General features: G+C 39.2%; 1 protein-coding gene across 15 annotated transcripts in view; it reads left to right on the top strand.

The window, feature by feature from the left end:
• The window catches only part of ptprsa (protein tyrosine phosphatase receptor type Sa), a 513,824-nt gene that overhangs the window by 347,838 nt on the left and 149,817 nt on the right, over positions 1-16,169 (top strand). For all 15 annotated transcript variants that reach the window (XM_060941290.1, XM_060941298.1, XM_060941295.1 and 12 more), the window contains 3 exons: positions 3,477-3,587; positions 13,931-14,200; positions 15,563-16,144. In XM_060941290.1, coding sequence (XP_060797273.1) covers positions 3,477-3,587; positions 13,931-14,200; positions 15,563-16,144 — 963 coding nt within the window. The remainder of the gene's footprint in view (positions 1-3,476; positions 3,588-13,930; positions 14,201-15,562; positions 16,145-16,169) is intronic.

The raw sequence follows: 16,169 nt of genomic DNA, 5'->3' as shown, positions 1-16,169 counted from the left end.
TTCCTTGTCTGATATATGCCAGATCATTTTACAGCACAAAGTTCTTGGTCAATGTTGCATGTCATTGTCAAGACTCTGATCTCTGTCAGAGGAGACACTTCTTCATCAAGCCTGCAACTACACTCTAGCACCCTAAACTATAATTCCTTTTCATAAAAGGTTCCCATTCAGCTGTCACCTCACAGCAAGAAGGTTCTGGGTTTGAGCCCAGTGGCCAACAGGAGCCTTTCTGTGTGAAGTTTGCATGTCTGCGTGGGTTTCCTCCAGGTGCTCCGGTTTCCCCCACAGTCTAAAGACATGCAGGTTAGGCTATTTGGTGGCTCTAAATTGACCGTAGGTGTGAATGTGAGTGTGAATGGTTGTTTGTCTCTATGTGTCAGCCCTGTAATGATCTGGTGACTTGTCCAGGGTGTACCCCGCTTCTCACCCATAGTCAGCTGGGATAGGCTCCAACTTGCCCACGACCCTGTACAGGATAAGCAGTTACGGATAATGGATGGATGGTTCCCATTTAGGATGCGAGACCATTAATCGTCTACAAAATGCTTGCAGACCCCTTTATGCTTTCTAAAAGTGTAAAGATAGTCTTTTATATGGCACACACACATCAAAGTAAAGGTTCAGAAGTAAAGGTTCTGAGCAGTTAATTAAAAAATTGAAAGCTCATATCCCAGTACTGTCAAGTTGCTTCTGTTTGGCTCTCAAACCCTTTAACCCTCAACCAATCCCAGAGCACTGTACCCTGGCTGACCCTGTGCTCTGACCCTGGCCTCTTTCCAATCAGTGATGCAAGGAAAAGCATTTGATTCTACTGTAGAAATGTGTTTGTTTGTTTGTTTGTTTGTTTGTTTGTTTTTTTTGGGGGGGTCCCATCTTGCATACTTAAAGGTTCCTTTGGTTGGTTCATCCCTCTTGGGGAACACTCAAAGATTGGATGAAAAGCCCTACAACAAATGGTTGTTCCAAGTAGAAGCCCTTTTGAAGGAAGAACCCTTGAGGCCTTCTTATTGTAGAAATTACATTTGAGTGAGCCAACAGTTGACTTAATTAGAGAGAAAACAGCAATCCATACACATTGTGCAGAGACAGCTGGGTGAACTCTGCAGATGAACTCTGCAGATGACAGCACCTGTGATTTGATATGCGACAGCCAAAACAAAACCGCAGAGAGGACAGATGCTTCTAAACCTGCAAAGGTAGTTTTGATGTTGCATAACCCTCCCGAACGTTCTCTCGCAGAAAGTAAACTGAGGACTTTAGCCATCAAACCAACTTTTAAAAAAGACCCTTTTATCTTTACAACCACAAAGTCCCTGTATTCCTTTTTCTTTTTGTAAAAGAGTGTATATGGGTGTGTTGTGTTGCATGATGTACATCTCTAGTGTTCTGGACCAGTTCAGTGAGGTTAAGTGTAGCTGAGGTTGAGGAACTGTCTGAGCCAAAATTCACATACCATGCAAACAGAGCTGCCAGTTCTACATCTGGGGTTCTGTTTTTAAAAAATGGGCCATACCTACTTCGGAATTAAATCAAATACAGATACAGGATGTATTTCTTTGTTTGAGCTCATGGATTGGTCAAGCTTTTATGTGTCAGCTGGACATATATGGAAACACGGTGTCCAAACTCACTGGACACAAATGAGTGACCTTTCAGTAAAAATCCTGGCTTATTTGCAAAGGGCCCCAACATACATACCTACGCAATAATCGATGCGTACTCCTGGGTTTTGAAACAGATATTACATTTTAGCGGTTTTATCTAAATGATAAAGCTTTACAGCTAGCTAAGAAACTGACTGGTGGCACAGTGGTGCAGCTGGTTAGCACTGTCACATCACAGCAAGAAGGTTCTGGGTTTGAGCCCAGCGACTGATGGGGGCCTTTCTGCGTGGAGTTTGCATGTTCTCCCCATGTCTGCGTGGGTTTCATCCGAGTGCTCTGGTTTCTCCCACAGTCCAAAGACATGCAGGTTAGGCTAATTGCTGGCTCTAAATTGTCCATATGAGTGTGTGTGTGAATGGTTGAGAGGAGAAAACCTCTATAATAATCCAGTAGAAGGCAACGGGAAACCACTACTGTAATGTTCCCTAGACACTTTGATGAGTGAAGCCGTCAGAGCGGCCACGTCACTGTAGTGATATGCCAAAATGGATGGAAGGAACTGACTGTATTTTACAAAGTGTGCGCTTACCAGAAGATTATGCTGCTAGATCTTTTCTCTGATGGCCTTGGTCCCTGTTGAGAGCGCAGAAGTGTCTGACAGAGTGAGCTTCACAGTCTGTCACATAAGCACCAGATGTAGTGTAATTGTAATGCACAGAGGTACATTTCAACCAGTTAATTTTAAGGGCCTCTCAAGTGGCACAGCTGTTCCAGGTGTCACCCTGTCTTTAAGAGAACGCAAGTTGAAAGCCTGACAGTGACAGTCATACGTGGGTCCTGAGTCCAGGGGAGCGTAATTGGTCTTGCTGTCTTGGCCAGAAGGATGGCATCCACAACGATCCAGACTGCGCTGGATAAGTGTGGTTTTCTGTTAGCTCATGGGCACTGAATAGAACAGGTATTGCTGCTCCAGGTGTGTCCAGCTGTCACTCATATTACACAAGCAGAATGATTAAGGATTTTACATGAGTTTTACATGATTACATGTTTGTAGCTGTGAATTCAGACTGACTACTTTGTGAAAAACAGAGAGGGACAAATCACACGTGTCAAAACTAGAACTTTTGATTTGTAATTGCCTAAAGGACAGGTAGCTCGAACTATCAGAGAAAAACTTAATGCACTTCATGGTGGTGGGATGTAACTTAATGCAGGCACTATTTGTTCTGAATCCAACCACCTGCTGGCAAAAAACGACCCAGCAAACAATTTTACTAACTGATGAATTAGCATGCACGAATGACAGACAAATGAAAATTGGCAAACCCAAGTGCAGGGCAGCACCATCACATAACTCTTCTGCTAGAATAACGCACAGTTACCTTACAGTTGAATACGTTTGGGAGAAAAGATGCTAACCAGATTCAAATAATATTTTTACTTGTGATGTGAGGACAGGACACTGCAACTTGTGGCCCAAACATTCACCAAAGCTGACTTTTTGTCAAGGGTGCAAACCCAATGTGCTACATCAAAAACTTTACCTGGAGAGGCTAAGGACTATAGTTACACAGGCTTATTCCCTCCTCGTTTCCAGTTAACTAGCTAACTAGCTCAAATTACATTAGCTAGCACTTGTTAGCCTGAGGTTTCTGGGCAAGCAAAAAATACTCGTGAATTTTTGACATAAATATTTTATATTTTCCCTAGTCTATATAACCCTCCCAGAGCTCAGCATCAGTTGATCTTTATCCTACATCACATGAAGAGGGTTTGTGAAATTGTTTCTTTTTTCTCATCATCTCCTTCTCTCTCTCTCTCTCTCTCTCTCTCTCTCTCTCTCGTTGTCTTTGGGCGGTGCCCTCCTCCCAGGTGCCTTGCAGATCGAGAACACCGAGGAGACGGATCAGGGGAAATACGAGTGTGTAGCGACTAACATACAAGGCGTGCGCTACTCTTCCCCTGCCAACTTGTATGTGCGAGGTAGGGAGCAACCTGGCCTCAGAGATCCTCTCCATCCAGTCTGTCACTATACGTCAAACTACTCGAAACATGTTCTTTCAGAATGTAATAGAAAATATTAAACTGCACATTGTGTAACAGAACTAGTTGCTTTTGCTCAAATGCTAGATTAATATTTACGCATTTTTATTTTATTTAAAAATAATAATAATGAATATATGAGCATTTTTGACTTGATGGGCAAAAAAGTCCTCCACTGGTATTTTCTCTAGTGAACTTTTCAGGTACAAATGGATGATGGTAAGTCTAATTTTGATTGGCTGGCAAGGCAATCAAAATAAAAAGGTACAGAAAAAAAGTATTGAAGATGAATGTGTTTATGAATGAGTATTCAGCTCATACATATTACAGACCAAACTGACAAACAGGGTATAAAAATAAATAGTCATAACCTTTCCAAGAAGGGAAAAAGAAAAACAGTATACTATTTTTATATATATATATATATATATATATATATATATATATATATATATATATATATGATGTTGTTGTTATTATAAGCAGAGGTTCTCAGTGCCATTGTTTGTGTTTTCCCTATTTTTAATACACCTCATTCAACTGATTATTAATGATCTCTTTATTAACTGAGACAGATGTGTTAGAGCAGGAAACTCATTTACACAGGCAAGAAGTAAGCAGGCTTGGCATTATAACATCCATTACTTTTTAAAAAAAAATCAATGACAGAAAGAGAAAATACTTGTAATATTTACTGTGGAATATTCCTTGAGTGATATTAGATAACCTGTCTCTGGTAAATAATTCAGGTTTCTTTTATATTGTACCAATAAGTCTGAGGTGTTGCTTTGCTCTTATACTTATTATTCTGCTCATAAATGAAGTGTGTTCATTTTCACTGATACACCTACCGCACTAAAAAATGTATCACGTCTCCTTCCGTTCATTTTCAGAGCTTGATTTTAATCTCGACTGTAATCAAATGTGTTTTGGTTTCTAGAGTGTTCTGCACCTGAAATTAACAGCTACAATGCAAAGCTACTCCAAAACTGTACTGCTAAAAAAACCTAAATTTGATGATTTACATTTCTAAATGGATTATCAAAACTGACATTTGATGACGAACTGACATTTTTTCAATAAAAGCTGCTCACAGAAGTGTATTTAAATTGACTCTCATTGTAGCTGCTAAATTTAATAAAAGTCATGCTTTTTGTGCAGCAAGTTTATTTCTTGTTTTTTTTTTTGTTGTTTCATTGGTTTTGTTTTCGTTTCTTTTGTCTCCGTTCTGTTTCTCTAATTTAAACAAATGGGCCACCATGGGAGCTTTTTAGGTGGCTAAAAAAGACGTTGTGATTTTCTTTATTGTGATGACGTGTTTAAATTAACCCCGAGTGCTTTGTAGTGAGCACTGGGATGAATGGCGTCCTTCTGGGTCAAAAAGCGATGGGCAAGATTGTGACAAACTGGGTGTCACTGCTATAATATGTAGATTTCAAAAAGGGAAAAAAAAGCAGAGATATGCAGCAGCTTAAAGCCTTGAGGTGGCCTTTTTTACTCTCTCTGTGTTTCCCCTATTTTTCTCTTCTCCTCATGTCATTGTGTTCTGCATCAACCCCTTTACATCCCTCAGAGCTTCGAGAAGGTTGGTGTGTTTTTTCTTTTTTACTTTTTTTACCCACATTAAAGGCGAAAAACGATGTTTTTTTTTTAAACCTATATTTATTTATTACAAGGCTCATTAGCAGTTTGAATGAGCATTAACTAAATATTCAAACCTGCTAAATAGTTGAAGGAAATTTTGATTTGTTTGCAAAAGAAGAAGATTAGAAATTATAGAAACCCGCAAAGTTCGGGCTCTTTTTTTTTTTAAACCCTTACATTTGAGTTTGCATTGTGGGGCCTTTTTTGTATTTGCATCTTTTGGTATTGCTTCTGCTCAAGAAAAAGCTTTATTGCATTTGATGTCATGGGAATAAGCATATGGAATATACGTGCATGATGGGAGAATGTAGCTTTGCTCGATGCATGCCCAGAATGGACATTTTTGTGGGCACTCTGTTTCTTTTCTTGCTCTTGTGTGTTCCTGTGAACTTCTCTTTACTTCCTTTTTTTTGACAACATATTACCCTAATTAAGTCATCTGTGGCCTCATATGGAGTTAATTACATGTTATAGTACTGTGTGTGCCTTTGCCTTTGTTTTGTATGATTTTCAACTCCCTTTATGTTGGAATTTCCTCCGTGTTAAATGTGGTATGTATTTTTGTGCACACTTGTCTGTTGTAACACGCAGCTTTTTGTGGTTCCAACATAGACGTACTACAAAAAAAATAAATAAGGTTTACAGCCAGTGTTCCTGCCATCTCACTACAAAGCTATTGTGGCAAATAAAACCAGACCGGACGTTATTACTTTCTGTGGAATTTTGTACTCGCGGATAATTCACGGGGATCAGCAGCAAATATAATGATCTCTAAATTCCTGACAGTCCCTCAGAGACAACAGAAGCTTGGCTTTTCTAACTGGCAGCGAGTGACCCAGACCGCTTTGCTGACTGACTGCCACTTGTCCTTTTCCATTCAGCCAGCTCAATCAAACCAGGATTTATGATTCATTTGGTCCCCTCAGCAACGGCACACTTCTGAATTGCTTTTCAGAAAATGATTTGCCTGATTAAGCCGCCTAAATTAGGCGCAAACAGAAATCTAGTGGCTTGTTTTTTGTTTTCGTTTTTTGATTTGAGTGTGTACATTCTAATCCTGGTCAAATATTGTGGAGAAGCAGCCAAATTTAATTGGGGCCCAATTCTTACTCGGTCCACTGGTGCCTGCATTGGTTAAATTGAGAGCCCAATTCACATTGACCCATCAGTTTTTCGAGCTTTACACACTGAACGTAATGGCCCACATGTGCTGGGCTGCAGCTCATCAGGCAGCCTCCTGAAGCATGTCCAATTCTGTATTACATCTCCAGTTACAAAATCTAGCAAATATAGCTCTGAGATTTTTTTTTTCACTTCTTGCACCAGTATTCATGAATTCATTATCTGTCTAGCAGAGAAACATGCGGAGGAGAAATTAGGTGGAAAGCAAACCAGACACCTCAAACCTTCCCATGTTCTCCTGCAAGAAGCATCAAAGAAGTATCATAGATTGGATTTTTCAGGCAAAATGATGCCAGAATGCCCCCATGCTAAACTATCTCATAATGTCTGTGCTGAAACAAAATGGCCTCTTCAATAATTCATTTTCAGAGGAAGACATGGCGGTGTTATGGAGGGGTAGAATAATCGTCACACAGGCTCCGAGCATGAGTTGGAGGTATAAATAATGAAAACGTAGCACTGCGACTCTCAGGGCCTGGCATTTATTGGCAAGATTTTATTCGTCAAATCTGGTTGTAAATCTGGTATCACAACTGATTTCTGCTACGACACATGAGGCAGCACCCCTACGAAGCCAAAGCTAATAAAATAGAGTGGCCAAAGGCTGAATTTCTGCAACTCCTTTAATCCTTTTTATCACAAAAAATATGCAAGTTAAGTCTACTGTTAGCCCTAATTAGCAGGGAAATTAATTAATGCAATATGTATAGTAATGTCTTTTTGAACACTGATTTACCAGAGCTTAACTCCCTAGAGTAAAGAATGTGCAAAATGAACAGAAATGACAAGTCTGCCAGTTTGAATGCATCCGCTAATCTCTCCTCGTACCTGCCAGTATAGCTTTGAAGTTATTTATCAGTTCTGCTTCGAGTAATAAAAGTAAAATATACAATTTAAAGGGTTTGAATCTTACATAAAGAGACGTACACACGTCTTCAATGATGCCGGAAGACTGTGCTGTGCTAAAATGCGCTGTGGGGTGTTTTTTTTGTTTTGGTTTTTTTTTTGGCTTAGTTGCATGTGCACGTGTGCATGTATGCACGTTCATTCCCGCTCCAGCTTTCTGCATGCCTTGCCGTGCCTTGCATGTGCTTGCACGTTTTGCTGTGCATTTTGGTGTGTAAAATGGAAAAGAAAGCTAGATTACACCCTGTTCTCTGGTGGACTAAAATGCGTGTCTAAAACCTCACAAATAATGCAGTCCCAGACTCTATCAGTGTCATATTTGCCATAATCAGATAAACCAGCCACAGATGTTCTGCGGCTTTGTACCAGTAATAACATCCATTACTGGTGCTGAATCCTCTAAGCCTCCACTGAGATTGTCTAGCATTTCAGTAAATGTGAGCAACCTCCTGTGGATGGAAATCCCCACCAGACCCCTTCTGCCCAGGTGGAATGGATCCTTCCAGATGTTAACACTGAAGCAAGGTGTAATCTCAGCTTTAAGGTGGCACTATGGGCTGCGTGTTTTGTTGGCTTTTCCCTTCTTCATTTTGGGGCTGGACAGACTGTCTCACCAAAATGGCAGATAGTGCTCACCTTTGAAACAGTGGTCTGGCGCAACTCCTTCCTTCACATCCTGTCCAAAAGCAATGTTTAAAAAAATACTACAAGTGGCATTTTCTCTTTTTACCTTGCCTTTCACCTTGTCCACTATTAAATCCTTTGATTTGTCGTTTTCGCCACATCGGGGCTTGAAATGAGGATTTGACTTTTTTTGCTCTAAATCTGTTTGGTCCAGCCTCCTGAACTCCTGGTTTTAGTGAAAGAGGACTTTGCCAACTAAGTTTGGATTCAATCACACTAACTCATCCTGTAATGGCAGCAGAAAGCTCAGAATATTACTGTGTGTTGAGGCTCAGATAAAGCCTTAAAACTGCACTCTATTTCATACAGCACTTCTTCAAAGCCGGACAAGCCTGATGGATCGATAGGCTAGGATTCAAATGTTGACATGTACCGGATGAGTCAAGACTCGTTTAGAGTCAGTCTTTTGTTAGTGCCAGATGCATAAACTGTTTTGAGACATTGTTGCCTTAACTTTGCAGTCAAAGAGATTTTCACAGAGGGTTATGTAAATCTAAATTTTAATCTTGGTGTGGTAAAACAGGCTAAAGTACTTTAGAAGGAAACTTTGAAGCAGTAGTTTAGCCAAAGTGGCTATTAAGAAGTGAAATTTTCAAAGCAAAACATTGATATAATGCTTCTAATTATATTGACCCATGTTATCAAACGAGCATTTCCCTTCAGCACATAATGATCCTGGTACTGATTCGTGTCAAAGGGTGAAAAGTTGCAGCCCTTGCTCTGTGGAAACCCAGCTAGAGTTAAAAAGGTACAGCCAAATAAAACCTCGCACTGGACATATAAACATATAGTTCCAGACCTGCCAACCTTCATGCATTTTTCTGGAGGAACATTTTAACAGGACACTAGAATGAGTTATCACTAAAAAAAAAAAAAAAAGACACCCATGTTTGATTGTTTTCCCAATATAAATTAAAATGTAAATGGACATTGAGAATATACATCTGGAATAACTGACAGTTGTGTAGTTGTTCTGAAACAAAACCCCTCCTTTCACTAGCTAAGCTTACTTATCAGGGATGTGTCTGAATATTTTTGGTGGAAACAGGAAAATGTACAGAGTATTTTGCCTGAAAACAGCTTCGATAGGCCTATAGTGAAGTGTCCAATCTCATATTAGATAGATTCAACAGTGAGTAAAAAGGCATTTGTTTGCTTTGCGCTCCTGCAATGCGTTCATTTTGAGCAGCAGATCACCAATGAAAAATGACAGTTGTGTGGAACCTTTTCTGTGCTTGACATTACACATGCGATTGGTAAAAGGAATATATTTTTTAAAAAAAAACAGACGAAGAATTAGTCTTCTTTGGGGTTGGCAGGTTTGTAGTCCCATTTTTAATATGAATTGGATCTTTAAATCTGGAAAGAATTGCTGCGCTACCCTTGAAAAGTCCATACCATCAGATTGCTTCATCTGTGGTCAGTGCCTTGAAGAACACACCTGCACTGAAATATCTGTGTGTGCCTTGGTGATTTTATTTATTTATTTTTTCATTCCAGCATCATTTTAATTGTGTGTATTTATGTGTGTGGGTCCGTCTTCCATATAAAACTGTTGCTAAAGTTGCACTTGCTGTATATAAATATTTGGTGGGGGGGTATGTTGCATGCTTTTGAGTGGCCTGGCCAGTTCGAAGACCTGGTGGACAGTTTGGTTCCATATTAGATTAATTTCTCATGCAGTCACACCCATGCATGACCTTGTGACATATAGGCTGCCCTTTCACCTTTTCTCAAAAATTGTTGGGTATGCGCTTTTGGGAGGGGCAGCTTTTTAAAAAATTTCTTTCTTTCTTTCTTTATTTCTTTTTTTCCAGAACATTCAAAGGAAAGTTGTTCTATAATATTATGTTTCTCTGGAAAGCAAATATGCAAATTTGTAAGTCAAGACACGTATAATAATAACTTGGAAAATAATGACTTGTAATGACTTGTTTCCTATCTTAATATCAGTTATTAGACACCATAGAAGAGAAATCATCAATTCCAGTCTTGGAGAGCCAGAGTTCAGTACACTTTAGTAATTTTCCTGATTGCCTGATAATTAAGTTGTGTCTTTGAAAAGGCAAATCACCAAATTAGCCCCAGGACTGGAACTGATGACCCTGCCTTAGAAGGTCTCAACTTCCCCTCTTAACAAAGACTGTGAAGGTCATTTTATTCTAAGAAGTAATTAAAAACATAATTGTGATCTGAATTATGGGAAAATGTGTGCAAGGATTTAGAAGCTAGAATGCTGTTGGGAGTTGAATCTTGCATTTCAAGCCCCTCTGTGGGAAAAGCCAAACCCACTGAGAGCTGTAATTTCTGCTTGACTTGGACCAGGTCTCCTCTGTGTCCTCTTTCCTCTTGCTTCCTTGTTATCCATCCATGTCTTGTTTCAAGCTCCAAGTAAATGTAGAAAAGGTTCATCTCAGTCTGTTCATCCTTTAACGTCCGCTATTCTGCTGCCTGAGTCTGCCTCCACCTGTTGTCTCTGTCTTTTTGGTGTCTTTGTCTTTTAATTTCTTTCTTTTTTGAACCAGCCCTTGCACCTCAACCTCCATGCTCCCCACCCCCCGTCTCTCTCTCTCTCTCTCTCTCTCTCTCACTCTGTCTCTCTCTCTATCGCTCTCTGTCTCTCACACCCTCTCATTGGAGTATGTATGCCGCAGCTCCTTCCAGCCCCGTATTCCAAGTCCAGAAGCCCCAAATTCCACATTTAGAGCAACTTTTGTAATGTTGAACTCAATTTCTTAACCTAAAAAAACATGCCCTATTATTTACACACACACACACACACACACACACACACACACGGGGCTGCAAAAGTAGGTATACAGTAATGAAAAACAGAACATTCAAACAAATTGTTAGTATTAAATGAAACCTAGCATCACTATTATAATACTGGTAATACTGCAATAATCCTTTCTGTATACCTACTTTTGCAGCCCCGTGTGTGTGTGTGTGTGTGTGTGTGTAAATATACATACACACACACACACACACACACACACACACACACACACACACACACACACACACACACAGGGTATTTCAAAAAATTTGATACTTCACAATCTAATAACTTTGCCAGTTCTCGTTCAATTGACCTCAAATTTTAACAGCATGTGTGGAAACAGGTCAAAATTTTATGTTTAATGTTTTTATATTTTTAGGTATAGAAATGCCATTCACTGGAAAAGAAAAGGCGTTTTGTTTGTTAGCGTATGCTCGAACACAGTCGAACAAGGCCGTGCACTGTGCATTTATGAGAGAATTCTCTAAAAATGCGCCAACTGCAATGCAGATTTAGACACGGCACAAAAAGTTCTAAGAGGAAGGCTGTCTGTGTGTCAGGTGGCGCGCATATTGAAAATTTGTGAAACCGTTCATGAAATCTACATACCTTTTGAATTTCTCATTCAAATTTTGAGGAATAAATCTTATATTGCTCAACATTAAGCCTGCTCAGTTTCATTTGCCTAGACTATGTAGTTTCTGGGATACTTACATCTCAAATAATATCAAATATTTTTGAAACACTCTGTGTGCGCGCGTGTGTATATATATATATATATATGTATGTATATATATATATATATATATATATATATATATATATATATATATATATATACACACACACACACACACTACTGTTCAAAAGTTTGGGGTCACCCAGACAATTTTGTGTTTTCCCTGAAAAGTCACACTTTTATTTCCCACCATAAGTTGTAAAATGAATAGAAAATATAGTCAAGACATTTTTCTGGCCATTTTGAGCATTTAATCGACCCCACAAATGTGATGCTCCAGAAACTCAATCTGCTCAAAGGAAGGTCAGTTTTATAGCTTCTCTAAAGAGCTCAACTGTTTTCAGCTGTGCTAACATGATTGTACAAGGGTTTTCTAATCATCCATTAGCCTTCTGAGGCAATGAGCAAACACATTGTACCATTAGAACACTGGAGTGAGAGTTGCTGGAAATGGGCCTCTATACACCTATGGAGATATTGCACCAAAAACCACACATTTGCAGCTAGAATAGTCATTTACCACATTAGCAATGTATAGAGTGGATTTCTGATTAGTTTAAAGTGATCTTCATTGAAAAGAACAGTGCTTTTCTTTCAACAATAAGGACATTTCAAAGTGACCCCAAACTTTTGAACGGTAGTGTGTGTGTGTGTATATATATATATATATATATATATATATATATATATATATATATATATATATATATATATAGTGTGTGTTTGTGTGTGTGTGGTTTATGCTGTCTATATATAAAATGTATAGTAAAAATAATTCACTCCTAACTCCTGTCTTTTGAACAGTGTAAGTATTGGATTATCCTTATCCATCCTTGTCTTTCAGGAAACTTTCACACAAATATTTCAATGAATAGCCCAAATTCGGCCAAAAGGCACAATTTAAGGTTCCCAAGAATCGAAGCGCTGGACAGGTTATGAAAAGGCTATTGTCCACAGCCTGGCCAGACCAGAATTCTTCATAAATGCCCTGCCCCCTCTTGTCTGTTTGCTTTCCATGCCATCCTCACTCATCCTGAGTTTCATGTGTGGCTTTGACAGCCCTTGTTGTACAAGTTCTTAATTGTTCCCTTTGTAGACTAGCATATTTCCTGTTCTTTTTTTTTTTGTGACCTTGAGTTCTGTAAGTAACCCTTTGTTTTTATATCCATGGCCAGTTGAGTTAAAATCAGCTACTTTTCCGATGTCATTTTTTGAAAAACAAAAACAAAAACTATTTTCTCAAAAATAAATTTTGCTTTGTGTTTCGGCTTCTGGCCTTGACTGCAATGTGACAGTGCTCCTGTTACATTCAGCCGCACTGGCCCGAGACAAAAACGAAACTTTGTCAGCATTGAAGTGGGTTTCCCTCCCCCTCTCTCCTCGCTCTCCTTCCTCTTCTTTCTCTTCTTCGTTCTCTTATACGCGTTCACTACCCCTTTCTCCTTTCCTTTCTTCTTCTCTTCCTCCTCCTCAGTCGTCTTTGTCTGGGCATGCTAGCGACCCTTGAGTTACATTCCTCTATGCATTTTTATCTCAAATCTATATTTGGTTGTTTTGGTTTTTTTTGTCCACTTTACTGTTAAGTTTTTCTCTCTACCCTTTTTCTGCATGATGTCTGTGAAAATGATAGCTGCATCTATTAATGGAACCGTGTCAGATCTCAAAGAGGCTTTGTCCAGTTGATCTACCCTTGATCACAAAAATCTGATTAAGGTTTCTCATCTTTCCTCTCTAGTTAATGATCTAGTTTGCAATACATGAAATCACATTCATGTTTTTTCGTCCATAAGCTGAAATTAAATCAGTTGACATGATGTTTTCGATCCATAATTTCTATCTAGTAGGAGCAGCTTCCATGAGCCACTTCCTGCTGAGTTGCACATGATGTTGTAGAGCACTGAAAGGACTCTTTCAGCACTCTACCATTTTTTCATACTTATTTCCTACTCATATTATTACATTTGCTTTACATGGAGTTTACACATGTAGTCTAAACGTAGTTTACTTACAGGTTGAAAGATGAGAAACTCATAATAGATTTTTGTGTAATTAAATGTGCTGTGATGGGTCGAATATTAGTCAATCGAACCTTGTTGCCATGAATTTGTTGATTTAATGTCAGTTTTATATTGTTGGTGAAGTAGTTATCTTAGTTTAGTTACGTTATCCTTATTTTGAGTTACACAATTTTAGAGTTTGTTCTCACTTTTTTATGATTTATCGTCCTCTCTTTAGACAACACCTCTGTTCTAAAGAAGGACTCATTTTCATCGCCCTGTCTTGTCACCTCTCTTTCTCTCTGTCTCTCTTTTTTCTTGTTTTCCATCCTTCTCTGGGCATTTGCAGTCCGGCGCGTGCCCCCTCGTTTCTCCATCCTGCCCACCAATCACGAGATCATGCCAGGCGGCAGCATCAACATCACCTGCGTGGCAGTGGGCTCACCCATGCCTTATGTCAAGTGGATGCTTAACTCCGAGGACCTGACGCCGGAGGATGACATGCCAGTTGGACGGAATGTTCTGGAACTGAACAGCGTGCATGAGTCAGCCAACTACACTTGTGTGGCCATGAGCAGTCTGGGCGTCATCGAGGCTGTGTCCCAAGTCATTGTTAAATGTAAGAGGGGACATGCTTGTAGATTTGGATTGCTGAACCTTTTTGAGCATTGAACTACTTAAAATCAGGAATATATTTAAATATGTTTATTTTGCAGTAGGCAAAACTTCTTCCATCAGCCACCATTTTAACCCTTTGATGCAAAACATATGCACACCCCTTCTAATGCACAACATGGGTCAAAAATGACCTGCATTCATTTTCCAGGTTATTTCATGCTGACTGAGTTTTCTTTGCTCTATCTTTTGAAATCAATTTATTTTATGATTGAATATTCCAAGTATTCTTTAAATATCTTGTTTTTAATTACCACAAATCATTAATTTAATTTTCTCTTTCCTACTTTATGAACAAAAATACTTTTTATATTACTACACATGGGTCATCCAAGTGTGATTTAAAATTAAATGTCTTAATACTATAATAATAATTTGTTTCAAGTAAGTACTTTAGTAGTGAATGGGGCCAGTTATTTATTTATTAACCATGTAGTTAACTAAGCCAACTACAATAAAATTAGCTAACTAAAGTAGAATTATGTCAACAGCTCGGTAGCTAATAGTAATTACTTGTAACTTTCTGACAAGTAATCTACTCACTCTCAAGGTAACCTAAACATAATCAATTTTTTTCTAAGGTAATGTTAGAACCATTGAAAAACATTACTTCCATGTATTAGATGGGCAAAGGGCGCCGTGCTGAGCTGTGAAATGTCTGACACAAGCACAATTCACAGTTCCCACAAAACGCTGTAGTAAATGCATGCGGGTCGTTTCTGACCCATGTGTGTAAACTCGATGTAGAATTACAAAAGCTGTGCTTGTTCATAACTTAAGAAAGGAAAAATAAAAATGATGATTTGTGCTAAACAAAAACAAGATATTTACTGCATATTTGGAAAAGTAAATGACAAAATGAATTTATTTCAAAAGTATATCGTAGAAACACTCAGCCGTACATGAAATAACCTGGAAAATGAATGCAGGTTGTTTTTGACCCATGTTGTGCTATAGAAGGGTAGTGATACAAAAAGGGTTTTTATTCAAAAAGTAAGAAAGGAAAAAATAAAATAAGGATGTATGATGATCAAAAACAAGTTAATTGAGGAATACCTTGAATACTGAATGATGGAATTAATTTATTGCAAAGATATAGAAGATAAAAACTCAGCCGGGTCACTTTTGACCCATGTTTTGCATCAAAGGGTTAACTTTGTGTAAATTTAGTGGATAATGTCAATTGTATTCTGTCCTCTTTTTCCATAAGTTCTTTATATTTTTAGATGAAATTCCATTTGCATAATGACAACTTACGTAAGGACCTTGTTGATAAATTAGAATTTTTCTATGTACCTTCCTACAGCCCTGCCCAAGCCTCCAGGTACACCAGTTGTTACTGAAACTACAGCCACCAGCATCACCATCACATGGGACAGTGGCAACCCTGAGCCTGTTTCCTATTACATCATCCAGTACCGTGCCAAAATCCCAGACAGCAAGTTCGAGGCCATGGACTCCATCACCACCACTCGCTATAGTATCGGTGGCCTCTCGCCCAACACCGAGTATGAGATCCGTGTCTCGGCCGTGAACACCATTGGCCAGGGTCCAGCCAGCGAACCAGTCGAAGCCAGAACGGGGGAGCAGGCTCCTGCCAGTCCTCCCCGGAACATCCAGGCCAGGGTCATCTCCCACAGCACCATGATGGTGCGCTGGGAAGAGCCAGAAGAGCCAAATGGCCAAATCAAGGGCTACCGTGTTTACTACACCATGGACCCATCTCAGGCAATGAGCATGTGGCAGATCCACAACGTGCAGGACAGCATGATCACAACAATTCAGAACCTTGTAGCCACCGAGACCTACACCATCCGTGTCCTGGCTTTTACCTCAGTAGGAGACGGACCATTTTCAGATCCTATTCACGTCAAAGTGCTGCAAGGAGGTCTGTTTCTCGGTTTCTTGTTTTT

This window comes from Neoarius graeffei, chromosome 15 (assembly GCF_027579695.1).
Source record: "Neoarius graeffei isolate fNeoGra1 chromosome 15, fNeoGra1.pri, whole genome shotgun sequence".
In the NCBI taxonomy this organism is placed as follows: Eukaryota; Metazoa; Chordata; class Actinopteri; order Siluriformes; family Ariidae; genus Neoarius; species Neoarius graeffei.
This window is presented reverse-complemented; position numbering and strand designations above follow the sequence as displayed.